The sequence below is a fragment of the Callorhinchus milii genome, unplaced genomic scaffold (assembly GCF_018977255.1).
Source record: "Callorhinchus milii isolate IMCB2004 unplaced genomic scaffold, IMCB_Cmil_1.0 Scaffold2, whole genome shotgun sequence".
NCBI lineage: Eukaryota > Metazoa > Chordata > Chondrichthyes > Chimaeriformes > Callorhinchidae > Callorhinchus > Callorhinchus milii.
In genome coordinates, this window is record NW_024704743.1 from 86,824,025 (window position 1) to 86,842,682 (window position 18,658).

Consider the following 18,658-nt stretch of genomic DNA (forward strand, 5'->3'; position numbering starts at 1 on the left):
CATACTGATATGAAGGGGGGTGGGGGGGCGGGGGTGAGGAAACATTGTAGTCAGCATGACAGTGATTATAAACTCATGCAGCGGATTCCCTTTAAAATGAAAATCAATATTTCCACAAGTTGCTGTTACATAAAAGATAACCTCCATTGATTTTTTTAGACTTAGGCCTCCTCGATAAAATCTAATATAAATTTTCGGCCATGTGGATTTGGATCAGAGTGGAGTGTGATAAATGCTGCACATCTTTAGAAGTGGATGATTTTTTTTGAAGCACGTGGCTGCACTATTATGCCCTGTGCAAGCAAAAAGCCTTGCCATCATCCCTATCAGGAATCTGTTCTAATTTTTATTACTGAGAGGATAAACCCTGTTCCAGATAATTTGGAAATTTCAGGGGAATTGTGATAGAGCTGATGGTGCAGCCAGCCTAAGTTGAGAAAAGAGCTAACCTGTAATAGCCTCCGTGGCTGTCCTGATTAAATGTTGCCGTAGATGAAAGGCTTGCCATCACCGCAATAAATTAACCAATCACATAAATCCCAAGTTGGTACTAATCCTTCCTTGATACTCTGATCCTCTGATCAGCTCAAGGAGGTAAAGAAACTGACTGGTGACATGCGGAGCTCTAACCCTGGATTTCATATAAACAAGAAGCTAATGATCTCTCCCTGACTGTTTCACAGTAGAACTCTGGTGTAAGCAAAATCAGAAAAGCACTCCCATAAAAGAGAGAGAAGAAAGGATTTCATTTCTGTGCGGCTTCTGTTATCAGCCGCCCGAATATTTATCAAAAACGGGAGCAATTTCTATAGATATATCTATCCAAAATTACAAACCTTTCCGGAATTTGTCGCATGCTTGTGCGAGTGTAAAATTAGGTGGATGGCTTTAGTTAATTCTCATTTGCAACCGGATTAAAAAAACACGTAGGAAATAAAACACAGAACAAGTCAGACTACCTTTCACTGTGAGAATGAACTCAAAACAAGAAAACAAGATCATTCAATAGTCCCCGTGCAGCTTGCTTCTCCATTATCACTTTTTAATTACCTGCTTTTCAAAGACATCCATATATTGGCAAAAAATACAAACTGCACACATTTTGGCAAAGACATTTCTTCTCCCTCCTCCTCCTCCTCCTCCTCCTTCACTCCCCTCCTCCCCCCACCACCACCAAGATGTAAGTCTGGGGCAGATAAGGAAGAACAAAGATTACAGAGATTTTTTTAAAAAGAAAAAAATATCTGCCAAAACCTTGCATACAAAATAACACATATTACATTTTCCCCCTTAAGATTAAAGCAATTCTATTTTTTTCAAAAAATTTAAATGCATAAAGCAGACAGCTATTTTTATATATAAAAAGGTTTAGAAGTGGCAACTTCCATGTTAACTGACCAGTGTCTGGACAGTCTCACTGTCATCATAATCTTACTAATTCCAACATTTCTGTCGTTCCCACAGCATAGAGACCTCACTGGTGGAAATGCGGATCAAACAAACAGACTTTTCAATATCATGACCTAATGGTGGGTTTCGGTCATATAAACAACTTCCAATGATAGACTCGGACAGTTTCCCCCATGTTACAGACTTGTGTTGAAAATGATATATAAAAGAAATTCCCTTCATGGGTCTACCTGCCACTTGGCCTAGTTTGGAGCCTGCAGGGCCCCACCAGCAAGTGCAGAAAATTGGGTGACTTGCAATCCCCTTTGGGTCCCTCAGCCATCTGCCTTATGTTGTTTTTCTTGAGGCAAGTTCAAGCTACTGTAGGGAATGCACTTGTCCTCAAAAAGACTTGTTTTCGCAACTTAGAGAAAATAAATTGGAGACTTTGACTTTCTGCCTAGCTGGTTCAGTCGCCAATGGGCTACTACGAATCTGCTATGTTTAGGAAATTGATCAAACAATTTTTTTTGTCAATTAACATTTCTGCTCTTCTAAAGGCACTGACTCTCACCCCCTCTCCCAAAGATGGGGACTCTTACCCCTCTTCTGAAGACTGTGTGTAGTACCGTGAGCACTGACAACCAGACTCAAACTCATTCTTCATCAATGAGTGGTTACTGGGGACAGTGGAGGACTGAAAGGACTCAGGATTTTCAAGTAAAATGGGGACGCTGATTCACTGGGACACTGTTTCAGCATAAAACCTCCACACATTTAAAAACTTTGTCGGGGCTTAATAATAATATATTTATAATAATAATAATCCTTGCATTCGATATAACATTGCAGCACTCTCTCAAACGTCTGCAAAATGGATCCTTTTATTTTGAATATGTTCCCATACGTGGCTGACATTCTTGCAAGATTCCCATTGCCCTCCTTTTTTCTGATTTAAAGTACAAAACTAGCCAGTTCAGCGAAGTGAACCAGTGATCAGTCCATCATCCAGCAGGGAACATGGCTTAACAAATGCATGGAAGGGAGTGTGATAGAGGATAGTTCACAAGGAATGACTGTGATTGTCACAATCAAACGAACGATGTTTTGTTTTAACTGGTGTTGCAATACTGGGACAATATAAGAGTTAGCTATAGAACCTATAAATTGGAATTAGCTTTGTCAATGCTTAGCATCCAATCTTAGACTTATGCCCAGAGCAAAAATGTACACTTCCTGCACTATCAAAGCTAGAAAACCTGAACATACCCTGGATGACAAAGATAACAACATGACATAATTCTACCATCTAAATTATTTATTAAATAATTCACTGAGGCCTTGAATAGAGTCTGAATTTAGGAGACCATAATCTAAGTTGACCATTCACATTAAAGGGTGGCGTTGTATATTAGGTATTTTTTTCTTGTATATGTATCTTTTTCTGTACTCTGTGCTGCCTGCTCCTGGGCTGAGAAGGTACATCTTAATGAATACCTCAACACATTACCTACCCTCACCTACATTCCCAAAGTAACGGAACAATGTCCAGAGAATATCACAAGATTGGTTTGGATGAACTGTAGCGACAATACAACTGCTGTCAACTCTAATGTTTCAGTTGATGTTGTAGCCAATTTGTATTTGACGTTGGAGCCAATTTGTATTGTACAAGATGTTCAATTATCCACACGATCTGCTTATCTGCAAAGAGGGCTGGTCCCAAGTAGTGTGAATAGTCAGTGGTGTGCATAATCAACTTTCTACTGTACTATGAAGTGCCATCGAAGTAAGGTGGACAAACACCCCAGACATTAATTAGATGAATAAAATAAAGAACATGTATTTTTAGTGCCTAAAACGTTAACGTTTCACATTAATTACTGTCATGTACAGTGACAGTAGTAGGAAAATGCGGCAGACGTTTTTGACATGACAAAGTCTCACAAACAGCCCTGAGGTCAATTTATCTGGAGGATTGTTGGCCAGGACACTGGGAGAAACATCTTTATCTTAGAGTGCCATGGGATCTTTAACATCCACTTGAACAGGCAGATGGGACATTGGTTTAACATCTTATCTAAAGGACACCACCTCTGATAATACAGCACTTCCCTCTCCCTTCCTCTGCCCCACCATATTGCTGCACTCGATTGTCAGTCTGGACTATGGAATAACTAATTAATCCAATCTCATGGGAGTAAATTTCGATAAGGTAAGAATATTGGTACATTATTACATACATTCACATTTACAGGAAAGTAAAAGGAAATTTAAAAAATCAGAGGTGACAAAAAAAAGGAAATGAAGGGGTAAATAAAGCATTGTAATAAATGTGAGTTACATTTGCTAGTAGCTGTCGACCAGCAGAAAAAATTATGTGTGATCAGGGAGAGAGTTTTGAACAAGTAGAATAAATCATGTGGGATTACATGGGCAGTTTTAGGTATCAATAGCTATTTCCCACAGAACTGCCAGTGTAAACAAAGCACCGAATAAAGCTGCTAAAATTCAAATAGGAAATCTGTAAAAGACACTCAAACAAATGCAAACTGACGGCTGCAGGAATGAAGGTTTAATGTAAGGAAAGAGCCTCGGACATCACATGGTGAAAGTTCCACTCCCACAGGACCATCAATCACTCAGAGGAACGGCCTCATAGCTAAAATGTTCATCAATTTCTGGCTCCGTGGTATCTTGTACCTTGCCAAAAAAAAAAATTCTGCACATTATTTATTTGGGGAAGGGGGTGGGGCGGGGGAGGAATGGAAAAGTGTTACTGATGCGCTGACTTTATAAAGTAATTTACACATAATTGTTGGCAACAGCTAAATATTTCCGGATCCTGACATTATGCATGCACCACGGCTGTGGCGAGCAGGCTAAAGGGTTTTAAACTGAGTATCGAGTGCATGGTGTTCAAAGGGTTTATCTGGTGAATGAGAACAAACACAATGAGCTGCAGGAGCTGCCACGGCTATTCCGGAGCCCCACCCTGTGAGCGTGCACCTTCTTTTAATATGGATGACGAGTTGCAATGCTGTCTGTGAGTGCAATCCTATCACAGATTCTGTGATTCCAACAGCACCTGTAAACTCCGCACTATTCAGCAGCCATCCTGTACCAATTAAATCTTTGTGAAAAGCCTAACAAAACAACTCCCTACGTCCGCTGAGCCCAGCCGCCTGTTTCAGACTGGAGCCCAAACTGCTGAAGGCTGACATGAGAAGGTTACCAACTCATTAAATGAATCATGCACACTCCATCTTATCAGCCTTATCGGGACTGAAAATGGGAAGAAATGAGGCCGAGTGAATGCTTTTTGTTCCCAATTAGTTTAGCAGAAGAGGTTTGATATTTCTGTACGTTTGGAGTCTGACAGTTCCACATAGTTCACTGTATGTGAAGGACCACCAGGATTGATTTACTTCTGCTCAGACATAGTCCAGACTACTTTCCCTAATACTTTATCAGAATTTTTTATCAACTTCAGACCTGATAAGGGACACTAACACTTGCCAAATCTGCATTTTTTCTAAATACTTTAATTTTCTGTTGTTCATCCATCAAAGCCGTAATCGGTTATGATCTGACAGAGTTTTGTCCAATGCGGCACAGAAGAAGGGTTTCTAAGAACGAAGGGGTTTCAACTCTTGATAGTTTATCAACTTGCAGATAGTGTGAGGTTCTCTCCCAACCGCCTGCAATTTTTTGAAAAAATTAGCCAAACCCTCTCTTCCTTTCCAAAACTGTGTGCTCGACTCCCAGACACTCCTTTCCCCCCCCCCCCTTCTCGTCTGTAGCCATTTTGAATCCTCTTTTTCTTATCTGCCGAACACAGGCCTGCATCATCTTTTCCTCCCTCTGACAGAGGCTACAACAATGGGCTACGATACCGCTGCTCAACATTTGCTTTAGAAAACCCTGCCACAGGCGCAGATTAACAAGAAAATAGATGGCTGCGTTCAAAACAAAACATTTTTTCAGAATGTCTCAGTTTGATTAATGAAGTAATGACAAGAACCACTTTAATTTTAGTGCAGGATTTTCTACTCCACTTATCATCTAGAACTATCAATGAATAATTTGGATTATTTACTACAAGCTGCCACAGTTTACAGTTTTTGCTGTCTGCCATCAAATTCAAACTGTTCAGCTTCTTTACTCTCAGAACACAATATGTGACTGACTGAAGCTCTGACACAGCTTCTGATATATGGTCCTCCCTGAGCTCTCAAACCACATGCACGTTACGAAGCAAGTTTTAATCGGGTTTTTTGTTCCCCTCTCCCCACCCAACCCCCACTTCCCCTCCATTCTGCCAGAGACAGCTTCCTTCCAGTTAAGATAACATACTATTTCTTGTCCTACCATAGCTAGGTTGTTGAGGTTGTTAACCTTTGCCTTTCTCTGGGGGTGCTGGGAATGTTTCGATCGGCAAGTGGGAAGAGGGAGAGTGTCAGTGAATGGGACCTAAGGATGCTGTTGGCACAGTGGTCCATCGAACGGTCACGCACCATGTGGGACACCCCCACCCAGGTTGTGTAGGGGTTTTGGCATGTCAGCTTGCATGATTTACAGCACCGCTGTGTGAAGACTGTACCTTTGTTTGAGAGTCAACACCCCCTAATTTTCAATGTTGGTAAAATGGGTAAATAATACTCATCGCAATTTAATTCCAAAAGCCACCAAAATACAGGTACAGAGGTTGCCTTGCTGGTTGTAATTATTATACTGTGGGGGATTTGTGCAGGAATGACACAATGGGACTACTTTATCCAATTCATTAAAAGCAGCAGTTTGTATTATGTAACAAAAAAGATTTTCAGGAACACAGAAAATCACAAGAGACGTTGATATGAAGAAGACCCTTTGGCAAATATGATATTATCTTTCCAGAATACCCACCCAATAATATTCCCATTAGAGTGTCAAGCTTTTTAAATGAGTTCAGTGTCCTGGCTTCAATCGTCTTATCCAGTAACTTGTACCAGTTATTTATTAACAGAAAGATTCCAATGTTTTAAATCCTACAGAAATAGACCACACAATATTCCTGTCCTGCACCATGGTAGGGCCACTAGTTATTGTAATGCTATTTAAAACTATTGTGCTGAAGTACAAGTCTGTGTTAAAAGACACCCAGCCATTGCAGTGTATATCTACATTACTTGTCAACACCACAAAATGTGTCACCAACTTTGTGTGAAGATTGCAGAGTGTAGCTCTCAGTTTAGTAGATTTAAAGTGCAGCCTCCAGGCTATCAAAATGAAAAGACACAATCTCCACCAGCGCTCAATGAGAAGGTGTGCACTCTGAGGTGAACAGTGTTCACCAATATTATTAGGCTGGATACCTAAATCCAATCCTGAATTGCATAGCGCTTCAAGAGCAGCATCAGGTATTGTTAACCCTTTCTGAGAATCTTGTAAGCACTTTTATTTATGTATACTATTCCAACTGTCAAATGCATTACAGATCACCTCTTTGAATCCATCAGGAAGAAATCTTTTTAATACAAAGAAAAAGCACAAGCTAACAAAGTAAATGTTCCTGAAGCTGCTTACAGGAAAAGAGGTAACACTCCTCGTATTTCGGAAAAGCTGAAGCTTTGATAAATATCAGTAGCTTACAGTATTTTTACAGTAATGATTAACAGGTGTTAGCCAGGCTCAGTTGGTTGCACTCTGGCCTCTGAGTTAGAAGGTTGTGGGTTCAAGCCCACATCAGAACATTGAGTTTATAGTCAACCCTGACACTCCCAAACAGTACTGGGGGTGTACTGCAATGTCAGAGGTGCTATCCTTTTCAATAACTAAAAAATATAGTTACTATACTCTACATGAAATCCAGTGAAGAACTTTGAGATGTCTGGACAATGTGATAGGACTTTATAGAATGCAAAGATATTATTACAATAAGCCAATGTTTTAAATTAACGTTCAGCAGTACTGAATGTAATCTTTATATGTTAATACTATGAATATGATGTGTGCTCCAAAAGACAGAGAATTACTCCATTTATTTAATACTATACTTCGAAGATCAAAAAATAACTTGAGTGACATACATGGTTTATGAACAGAAATAGCATTCGATGATTATACTCAGATGGTGACTACTGATGTAAAATTGGTCTGTTCAGTATCAGTCCACTTTGAGGCCCATGTTACAGAGATATCCCTTCAAATGATTTATTTTTAATTAGATTATGGGAGATTTGTTTAAAAAAATGTAAACCCTCCAGCATATTGACTACAGAACATGAGTTCAGAATTTACCGGGATCACAGGGTCCAGAACTGACAGGGAACACAAGGTCAGAATCACTTTGAGTACAAACGGAATGTCTCCAATATTGAATCATCTCAAAGTGTTTCACAAGCAATTCTGGTCAGGTGTAGTGACTGTCTTTATGGAGCAAACAGGCGGCCAATGTGCACACATCGCACAGATGGCGTGAAGCGAACAGCCAATTAATCTGGAGGATTGTTGGTTAGCATATGAGCAGAAGTCCGGTCTCTTTTAGAATATTTCCAAGGAAGCTTTAACGCCCACCTGAATTGGCAGATAGGATCTTAGTGGGATCATCATAGTGTTAGTCTGAATTTTGTAAAGCCCCAATCCTGCCAAACAACAGTAGAATGCCATAATGTGTGAGCGGCAGGACATATGCAGGGCATCATTGAGAAGGGGGCGGAGGAAGGGGTAAGCATCGACAGCAGATCCAGGAAATACACATTGGATCCTCATAAAGAATTAATCCCTTAAATTAGACAGAAAGTTAGACCCCAGTGTTACAATGACATAACAAGCAGATCAGCCAATATTTCTGTGGAGTGAAATGTTTGCATACCACACAATTATGTCTGGCCTCCAGAATGTATTGCAATGTAATTGTGCTGTGTAAGATTGCTGCTTCCTGAGCTGGGCGACACTCTGTCATTATAAAGACATCCTTTTTTCCCTTATAATTGTAAAATAAATGATAAGACTGTGTTTTTAAAAAAAAGATTATTCGAAAAAAAACTTTCATATCTGTCATTCAGTGAACAGGAAAAATAATTACCTCATTGTCGAAACTTCATGACTAATTGCAACTTTGCCACTCATGAGTTGTTCAGGTCAGGTCATGGGTTCAATTTATTATATTTTTAAACTATTTTTATTCATTTTTTTGAAGCCCTGCGCACAATATGGTGTTTCCTTCTTCAATGGGATAGTCTGGACATGCACACCTCCAAAGCCCTCCATCAACAATTCCCCAGAACCTCCTGACAGAATATAAGGTGCGAATGGTCTGGGCTTTTACTTCTCTCTTGCATGTGTTGCATCACCTTGTGATGTCTGAGCCTAGGAATAGTCCAAAATATGCCCTGAATGTATGCAAGTAAAAGGTCTACAAGATGAATATGTTGATTATTATCAATAAAGTAATTATTATTAATAATTTAATTATTATATTATTTATATGGAATGCCCTGCTAAGTAGGGTGATGGAGGCAAAGTTTATTGTAGCTTTCAAGATGGATGTGGACAGGCACATGAAATAGAGGATTGACTGTGTTCAAAGCACTCAGGGACGCTACCCCGCATGAAGGACACTGTATAAATGCAAGTTGTTATTGTTATATATTGTGGGCGAAATTCGTCAGCCAATTGCGCAGAGCAGTGTCCCACAAGCAGTCATGGATTGAGTGACAAAATTCTTATTTTAAGAGGAAGGGTTAATTATTACCCCCAGAAAGCAATCCGCCAATCTGCTGGGTAAACAGAGGCTTGTGCGGAGTAAGAAAACTTTTAAAGTAACACAAGTGTTAATTATCACATACACCATTTTGCACCCCCCCATTTGAAGTAGCACGTTGTAGACCTCAATAACGCCAGGTAAAGGGAACTCATTGAAAATAAGTAACGATACAACACTTTCCTCCCTGTTAAAATTGTTCATTTTAATACTAAGCATGTATCGAGATGTTTTGAAATGTTTAGCCTAAAAAAACTCACAGTCGTTACACTTTACAGGTTACAGTGAATCTTGTAAAGTGCTTTGAGATGCCTTCCTAATGTGAATTGCTGTATATCAAATGCAAGCATTATTATTATTATGAAGAAGAAACTGGAGCTATTTACATGAGGTTGATCTGTCGTTCATTGTACACTTATACCAGTCACCTTAATGTTAAATGATCATATAATTTTGTCAATTCAATCAATTCACTTTACAGTATATTCTGTGAAGCACTTTGAGATGTCTCAGAGATGTGATAAGGCTCTATATCAAATGATTATTGTTATTGTAATTTAGAATCGTAGAAATTTACATAGCACAAGGAAACCTTTCAGACCATCGAGTCTGCACTGACTCTCAGAGCAAGTTGTTTATTCAATCTCACTTCCCTGTTCTATCCCTTTACCCCTTCATGTCTCTATCTTTCACATAACTGTCTACTTCCCTCTTGAAATCCACAATGGATTCTGCCTCTACCATCTTACTTGACAAGAGTATTCCACATCCCAACAAATCTCAGTGTGAAACAAATGTATCCTAAACTCATTTTGCTCTTTTTGTGACTATCTTATATCTGTGTACTCTAGTCACTGACTCTCTGACCAATGGAATCTCATGATAAACATGTAACAGAAGATCACTAGATTGACACATTGGCACACCGAGAAGTGTTGATGGGCAAGTTGCCTGTGAGGTTGTCAAATCCAGCCTGTTCCTCAGCATCCACCCGGGTGCATATTTCATCACGGGACAATGGATAGCCATGAGAAGTGAAAGGCTGATCTTCCCCTCACAAACCTAGCAATACTGATTCCAAGTGTAGCGGCCCATCTGCCCCAGATGAGATCAGCAAACTGAACACACCCCAGGGAGAAAACCTTCTTGGTCTTCAGGTCTCAGCAACACACAAGGCAATGTAACACACTAGGTAATATTCATCCCTTTGGGAAAACTCTGTTATTTCCCTTCAATACACATGTTTTAATGACTAGTTGTTTTAATGACTAGACCAAGAAAACAGACAGAAAATATTGACAGGAATGATTTCTCATCTTAACAATTACCTAACGCATAAACCAACCTTTGTCTCCTCACTATTGTAATCAGTGAAATAATTGTTAGAACAAAAGTAACTAGTCATCAAGGTAGTTGTCATTTCATAGTGATTCATGTAAATAGCTCCAGTGTAATTCATATAATGAACAGCCAGTTATTTCTGATGTGTTTTAACCTACACCTAAGAGCAAAAAACAATTACTCGGCCTTTGTTCAACCCCTGGCAGAGTGCCACTTAAAAAAAAAGAGCTGGATGTGTTAGACTGTACACAACGGAAACAGTAACATACCAAAGAGCTGCTGTCAGTCACTCCTATCCTTCCGTTAAAGGGCCCCCAGGTCGTTCCACCAGGAAGTTGTTGCCGACTGCGAACTCTTCTCTCTCTGCTTTTCTGGAAAACCTCCAGCTCACCTGGAGTAGAAGAAAACAGATTACTGTTGAAGTGACAGTAGGACATGAGTGAGCTGACCAGGCATTGTCTGTGAGAGGCATGGGACTCATTGCTTGTAGTTCAGTATGGTAAAGCAGGCCTGTTAGCTGATTTCAGTAAATGGTAGAAAAATTGCCAGAAAATACCAATGAAGCTCTGGAGTGAAATGAATTTGGCCACTCTCTGCTCAGTTCCCAGTGGATTTGAGTCTGCAGCCCAGATCTGCCATAATATTTAACACAATTGGCAGTCAATGGGCAATGTCTCAGACAGGTCATGAGGAGATATCGGATGCATTTCTAGATTAGGACTTAGTCACTTTGTCAACAATTTATCTGGCATTCAGTTTTGGAGAGTCAGAATGACCTCCACGTAAAGTAACTGCAAGTTTAATTAGGATTTACAGAAGTCCTTTTAAAATCAGCAGCTGCTCTTTCGGTTGAAAATAGAAATAGTGAGGCCAAAAAACAAGATACTAATTTATTTCAATAGCTAAATTAAATGAATGTGTTGCTTCACATTGATGAGCATAGCTACACAGATATGAATCACATCTCTACTACCCTCTTGCCTTTTAACTGGATAACGATAAGTTCAAATGGGGAAAAAACACATCACAAATAGGGGTTGCAATCTCAGGATTTTGGGAAAGCCATTCCCATACGGGATCCCTGGATCCCATATGGTAATAATGCTCCTGAAATCTCAACATGAGTCACAAATTAATTAATCCAGAAAACAACAGAAAATGTTGCCCAACAAAGAGACACCTTTTGCCATGGGAAATTTCAATTCACCTGTGGTAGTAACTGTTGCATGTGAACTTTATAATCATGCGAGTGTTACTTTACATTTTTCAAAGAAGCATTTTTATTTGTAAAATGTCTTCGACTAATAACCCTAGACTAATAATACTATTGTGCCCTCCTCCAAGTTAGAGCTTAGGGATATAGTAATAAGAGGTAATTGTTTGCCCAGCTAGCCTGTTCCACCATTTTTTTAAAAGATCATGGTAGATTTTTTTATTTGATTTCCCGCCTTTTCTCCATAATCCTTTAATACCCTTACTTTTCAAGCATCTATCTCCCTTTAAACATCCCAATCGATTCTGCATCTATAGCCTTCTGGGGCAATGTATTTCACATTCCTACAACTCTTTGTGTGAAGAAATCTTTCCCAACAAAGCAGCACATGGAGCAGAAGACTTTGTTTGTGGAATAAATATTATATAGGGTCCTGTTCCCCTTCAAGAACAAAAGAGAATGTAGTTTTATCAACAATGTCAAACTAAAAGGTATAAAATGTTACTTTGCTGCATATCACACAATTTTATCCCACCATACATCATTGCTGAAATGCACTGCCTTTGCTAATCGCCCTACTGTAGGTTTCTGATAACCTGTGTTAAACCACTGAAAGATCTAAAGTGAAATGATTTTAAACATTTTTAATCCGCTCTCAACAGCACAAAACTAGCATTAATTTGGCACCAATTCCCCACCACACAATCATAGACAGGCTGAAATGATAGACTGTGTGTTAAACATAATTTTTATGCTGGCAGACGGGGAGAGGGAGAGAGATAGATAAACTTCACTGGAATTGGGATTTAGGTAGGAATTGTTAGGCTAGAGAAAGTGGTGCACTAAATTGCATCTAATCAGTGCTACAGTAACCTGACCCTGGAGTGCTTGATGTTGTCATGGGTGCAGAGAAAGAACATGTACTATTCTCCAGAACTACCCTGAAGGATGAATGCCAGGGAGGCAGATGCTTTGGATGAATACCCAAATACCCACCCACCCCAGCTGCTGAGGCCCAGCCAACCACCGCAGAACAAACATTTATTATGAAGATACCAACCCTTGATTTATAAATATATATACCAACATACATATGCAAAGGCCTTATAATTTCTCTTATAATTTTATTTTTCTTATCCTTTGGATGAGATGTTAAACCAAGGTCTCGTCTGCCTATTCAGGTAGACATTAAATATCCCATGGTACTATTCAAAAAGAGAAGGGAGTTTCTCCCAATGTTCTGGCCAACAATTTTTCCTCAGATAAAATTGGTCGTTTACTTCATGGCTGTTTGTGGGACATTGCTGTGCACAATTTAGCTGCCATGTTCATTCACAAAACACACAGTGACTACATTCTACAGTATATCTTGTGAAAGGCTTTAGGATATGAAAGGCGCTGTGCCAAATGCAATGATTTATTTATGTTTTTGTTTATTATTTTAATGAATGGAAAGGGTTAAACATGTGGTGATTTCAAATGGCATTTCTTAGCAAGGAATGTGAATGTGGACCTCCTCCGGGAATCAGAAGTGCGACGTGCAGTCTTGTGGAAACTCCACTCCGAAGTACAGGAGGGGAATTCCAGGGAGAGGGGGCACGGTACAACACCATTTCAGTTTCCTTATCAAGGAATCCCATTGGAAACAGTATAGCTTCCAATGGGAAACCATATGTATTTTAAAATTACAAGTCAAAGTCAGATGTGAACTGGACTGACAAATCCCTCGAGAGTAAATCCACAGCAATGGCATGACCTTTCATTGTTCGGCTCTCATTTAAATATAGGAGAAGTAAGTGAGAAGGTGTCAGCAGGAACTGAAGCAACATCCTGCTAGTGTGAATGTACAGTAGGTTTTTAAAGGGATAGTGCCAAAAATGTCAGGCAAAATATATATTTGTACATATTGATAGTGATCCTTCCTCTCGTATCTTTCAGCCTTAATGTTTTAAAGGTTTACTGGTTTAGCTTTAAATCTGGACATGGCTATCCTGTACAATACAATAAAAATGATACTTATAGAACGCCTTTCACATCAGGAAAATATCTCAAGGCACTTGACAGTCCTAGCTTGCCACCCAAGCCAAGGGTGGATGCTGGGGGGACGGGGGTGAGGAGGGGAAAGATGACCAAAGGTGCAGCAAAACAGGAAGGTCGTCAGACTGACTTTGAAAGAGGTGAGGGAGGGGCAGATCGGAGGGCCTCTGGGATGGAGTTCCAGAGAATGGGGACAGATTGGCTGAAAGCTCGACTGCCGATGTTGGGGTGATTAAGGACATGAAGATTGCTGGTGCCTACCGCAATGTGTAGTATAGTGACTATGTATTTGGTAGATGAGATGATCATTTTGGGTAAGATACTGGCGGGTTACCAGCACAGGTGTTATCAGACTCACAGCCACCATGAATCACTATCTTCAGAAGGGATAAGAGAGAGGAAGCATAGTTCCAGCTACAGCCATTTACACTTACACCTTCTCCATTGAGAGGCAGTATCACTGCTACATCCAATGCAAGCTCACTGCAATTTTCACACAGAGCAATAATACTCTGAAAGATGTGAGATGACATATTTAAATTGGTTGAAAATTTACCCGAGGGGTTTAATCCACGTTCACAAAAAATCTGTCTTGCAAACTATAAATAGCTGACAGCAAAGGCTCACTTCATTGAAAAGACTTCTAATAAATGTTGGTGAGTGACTATACTGTGCTTCCCCTGGTTTAAAATGAGATTAAATGGCCACAGTTCATTTCATGCATTAGTGTGGTGAGCATTGTACCCTGCGATGTGTTAAGACCAGTGTTGATCATCACACAGTTGAAACCTGCAGACAACACAGCAGGTTGATACCTGAACAGTGAATGGATATGACCCTCCACCCACCCCCAAGACTCTCTCACAATAATAAAGATAGGCCTGTGGAGCATTGCATAAGAGTTGTCGGTCATCAACAAAAACAAATATCTCGAGGCACAACCATTATGATGCTCTCTGAGACAGGTGAGGATTGACACCGCTGGCCAGTCTGTAGATATAGATGGGAATGCTTAATAGCTAATTCCGTAACAAATAAAATCTGCTGCAAAATATCACATTTTCCACCCAATCCTTATAATTTACTCAGTGAAGCCTACAAAACACTCAAGAAACAAGACAATGTTGATTCATTATTGAAAACAAATTGTAACATAGTTTGCAATTCTCTTGGAGAGGGAAGGGAGAGAACTTGCAAACAGCAAGCATGTTAGAGTGAGGACCGGACCTAAGCAGCAAAGGGGTTCTACCTTGAGTCCAGATTTCATTTGCATATCACAATTGTGTTTAGTGGAGTTAACCAATGGCCACAATGACATTTTAAAATAGGACATCTAGTTCATAGCTTGTCAAAAACAGTCTCAACAAAACAAAATATTACAGTCTATTGGCAAAAGGTACAGGTACTACATTTTGAACTGACAACCATTTCAGTCCTTCATCATGTCCAGTTGTGCACTCTATCAATATATATCAGTTTGAAACAGGTATTTGAATCTCTGCCAACAAAGCAATTTTTTGGGTATTGTACTTTGCCATTAACCCTTTCACCCCCTGAAAATCCCTTCAAAACACCTATAGTATTTTAGTGCAAATGTCTTAGCCTTTATCTAGGGGCAGTGGGAATAGTTGAGGTGCTGTCTGATATGGAGGGTGTCATTGCTGAGTTTTCAGCCATCTATTTAAGACTACTAGGACTATTTGTTTGAATATAGTGTGAAGCACATGAGTGATATATGTACAGAACAAAGCCTACTTTGCAGTTAATTCTGATCGTAACAGGACAGTTGTTTCAGTCCTGAGATTCTGTTCAATTCAGCTCCACATAAGCCAAAGGAAAATGATTGCACTTAGAGGCTGATATTAGAAGAATTATCACAATCAGCCTGAGAGCAGAATGTAATGAATTGTGCAAGTCTAAAAATCAGGGATTTTTAATGAATTTCCTTATTAAGAAATTCAATTGGAATTTCCCACCAATTGGTGGGAACTCCACTCCAGAAGTAGATTATGTTGCCGCAGAGTTCCTGTGAGTCACAGTCTGGTCATTTGGTTATTTGAGGACTGCGTGACTTGGGTTTCTTGCTAAGTAATCAGAAATCATGCATTTTAGAGCTGGTCTCTCACATTTTGGCCTAGATATTTCTCTTGATTGCAAGCATTGCCTAGCTTTATGTTATTTAAGTGCTCCAGGATGTTACCCCACATGAAGGGCACTATATAAAAGTTGTTATTGTTATTTCTGGGACATTGCTATCTGCAAACTGGTCACATTCACCTACAAAATACACTGTACCTACACTTTGCAATAAATCCAGCAAAGAGCTTTGAGACATCCTCCCAATATGTAAGGCACTAGATCAAATGTAAGAATTATTATTATCATAAGTACATAGCACGCAGTACATGGGCGGTTTACTCTGAGTGGTAACCCATTGCCGATTGCTTAGAGTAAAATCAGATCACATCTTTTTATCAGCATCCAATTTATTATTACAGAAAAACTCGAATAAGTCTTATTTATAAATCGTACAATCGCTTAAGTTGGACTTGCACTTGAATCTCAATCAGTTTCCTATCAAAACCACTTTGATTTCTTTGCACTAGTCATATTTTATAAGTAAATTATCTCCTAACTCACAACGCCTCTCCTCTACGCTCCATTACTCCTTCACTTACTGGCTGTATTGAATCATAGGAAACATAGACTTGATCCATCGCATGCGCATAATAATAATAATAGATCAAATCAGATTTTACACAATTTATACAAGTTGGCCTGTACCTCTGACTTCGCATAAGTCATATTCAATGTTATGGTCTCGACTGATACAATGTGAATTTTACTGTATTACTCAAAAAATTAAGCCTGTTACTGTATTTTGTAGTCTTTATTCTGTGTGTTAAGAAATACTTATGACCATAGGGGCAGTTCTCCAACATGTTCGAATATGGCAATATTAGTTTTTTCCCTCTTGCCTCTAAATATTTTCCCAATAAATAGATGATAGTGAAGATCATCTCCAATTCTGCCATAAAGTGCGGGTTCTACCTAAAAAACTCACACCAAAGCACCTCAGAACTTAGCCGAGGCAGAACTGAGCAATGTTTTTTTTATTGCCTGGCTGATCGAACTAACCTAATTCGGATTAGCACGGATTTCTGTCTTGGATTTGCACTAATCCCTGAATTCTAACCACTGACCTGTGCTGTAAAATGAATCCTTTCAGGATGCTCAGGAATACATTCCGGCCCCTTTGACAAAAAATGCAGACGGTGTATCCCCTGGGATGAAGGGGTAGGCGATAGGAGAGAGGGACTGTAAACATTGTTTCAAAATATTCTGCCCATAAATCGTTAGGACAATCCCAAAATGTTGGACTTGTTCACTCCGAATGCATACCTGATGACAAACATTGTAATTTTACAGCCTATTTCTCACGTGCATGAGTGGTACGGTGAAGGAAAGTGAGATGATGCACCACAAAGTTAAAAAGACACCCAGCATTCCAATTTTTAAAGGGAAGATAATGACGTGATCATCACTTAACATGTCTGATTCTGGCCAAATTTTATTACTTTTTTTTAATGCGCTATCACTTACAGGTTGAGACGATTTAAGACAATTCATGGCATTATGAAGTAGATTACAATGTTCAGTACTCCATGCTCAATGAGACTCATTCCCGCGAGTCACTTCAACTGGACTTCAAACCCACTGAATCATTTTGATCTGGCATTGGGTGACAGGATGCTTCCTTAATCTCAAAGGATTTCATTTCATGAGATTAAGGATTTCATAATTATGATACATATATGAGTATTCTCCACAAACGGATTCAGAAACATGTGGTGGATAAGCTAATAAATGCATCTTTGTGTCTTGAAACCGTGCACAAATGTAATACTGATTTCCCCTGATCTGTCAAGGCTTGCGTATTTCCAGTGACACTCACGGTTTCTGTGACAAGTCTAAACTCCTTCCGTGTATCTACAAAAACCTACAAAACAGAACCTCCAGCTCAATTTGTTCCGAGGTTTGCAATCAAAGTAGTTATTCTGCTCTGTGCGTTCCATGTGCTGAATTTGCTGATGTGAGCTAAGCACTATTTGATAAGTTTAATGATTTGTTACAGTGTCTGTAAACAACTAATGTAATTTTAAAAGTATAATTTAGCTTTGCCTTTGTAAGACATATTTTACATATATAATGTGATTTAATTAACATCATCTGTACTTAACAACCTCAATCCAGAATTCAGGAACTTCGTGCTCATGTTCATATTGCCGAAAAGCCTTAACTCACCCTACCTCTGTGACTTTCTGCAACCTCACCGCCTGGTCTCTCTCTCTCTCTCTGCTCAGTAAACACTGGCCTTCTCCATGTGCCCCATGCCCTTTCTGTCCCATCATTAGTGAGAGAGCTTTCACCATCCTGCTCCATTCTTCATCCCAGAATCCCTCCGCCATGTCCCAGAGTTGCCAGAACATCCTCCTGACGTGAAATGTAATTTGTTGTTGTTGTTGCCCCCCTCCATCCCACCTTTGAGGCTACAGCTGCTTTAATACCTATATTCTCATCCAAGATTTTAGTTACCTCCTCCCCGCCCCCCTTAGCTTCCCCCACTCCAGCTTGGACTCGCAGTCAACTGCTTGAAGTGCTTTGGGATTTAATATGTGAGGCGCTAAATAAATATAAATCATTCTTGTTTACAAGAAAGATCACACAAGATGCATAGGTATAGGTATAGAGGACCCTTCAGTCCAGTTGATCTCACTCTTCCAGAATTACTACCCTAACTCCTCAGCACAGTATCAAGTTGGTTCTTAAATGAGGAATGTCCTGGCATTAGCTACCCTTCCTGGTAAACTGTTGATTACTCTCTACATAAAGAAATACTTCCTGTTGTCTTCCCTTCTTTGGGTAATAAT

The 18,658-nt window shown here is 39.6% G+C and overlaps 1 protein-coding gene across 1 annotated transcript in view; it reads right to left on the reverse strand.

Moving 5' to 3' along the window:
* The window catches only part of zfpm2a (zinc finger protein, FOG family member 2a), a 275,950-nt gene that overhangs the window by 114,983 nt on the left and 142,309 nt on the right, over positions 1-18,658 (reverse strand). Inside the window, exon 4 of the mRNA XM_042346925.1 lies at positions 10,747-10,868. Within this exon, the coding sequence (XP_042202859.1) occupies positions 10,747-10,868 (122 nt within the window). The remainder of the gene's footprint in view (positions 1-10,746; positions 10,869-18,658) is intronic.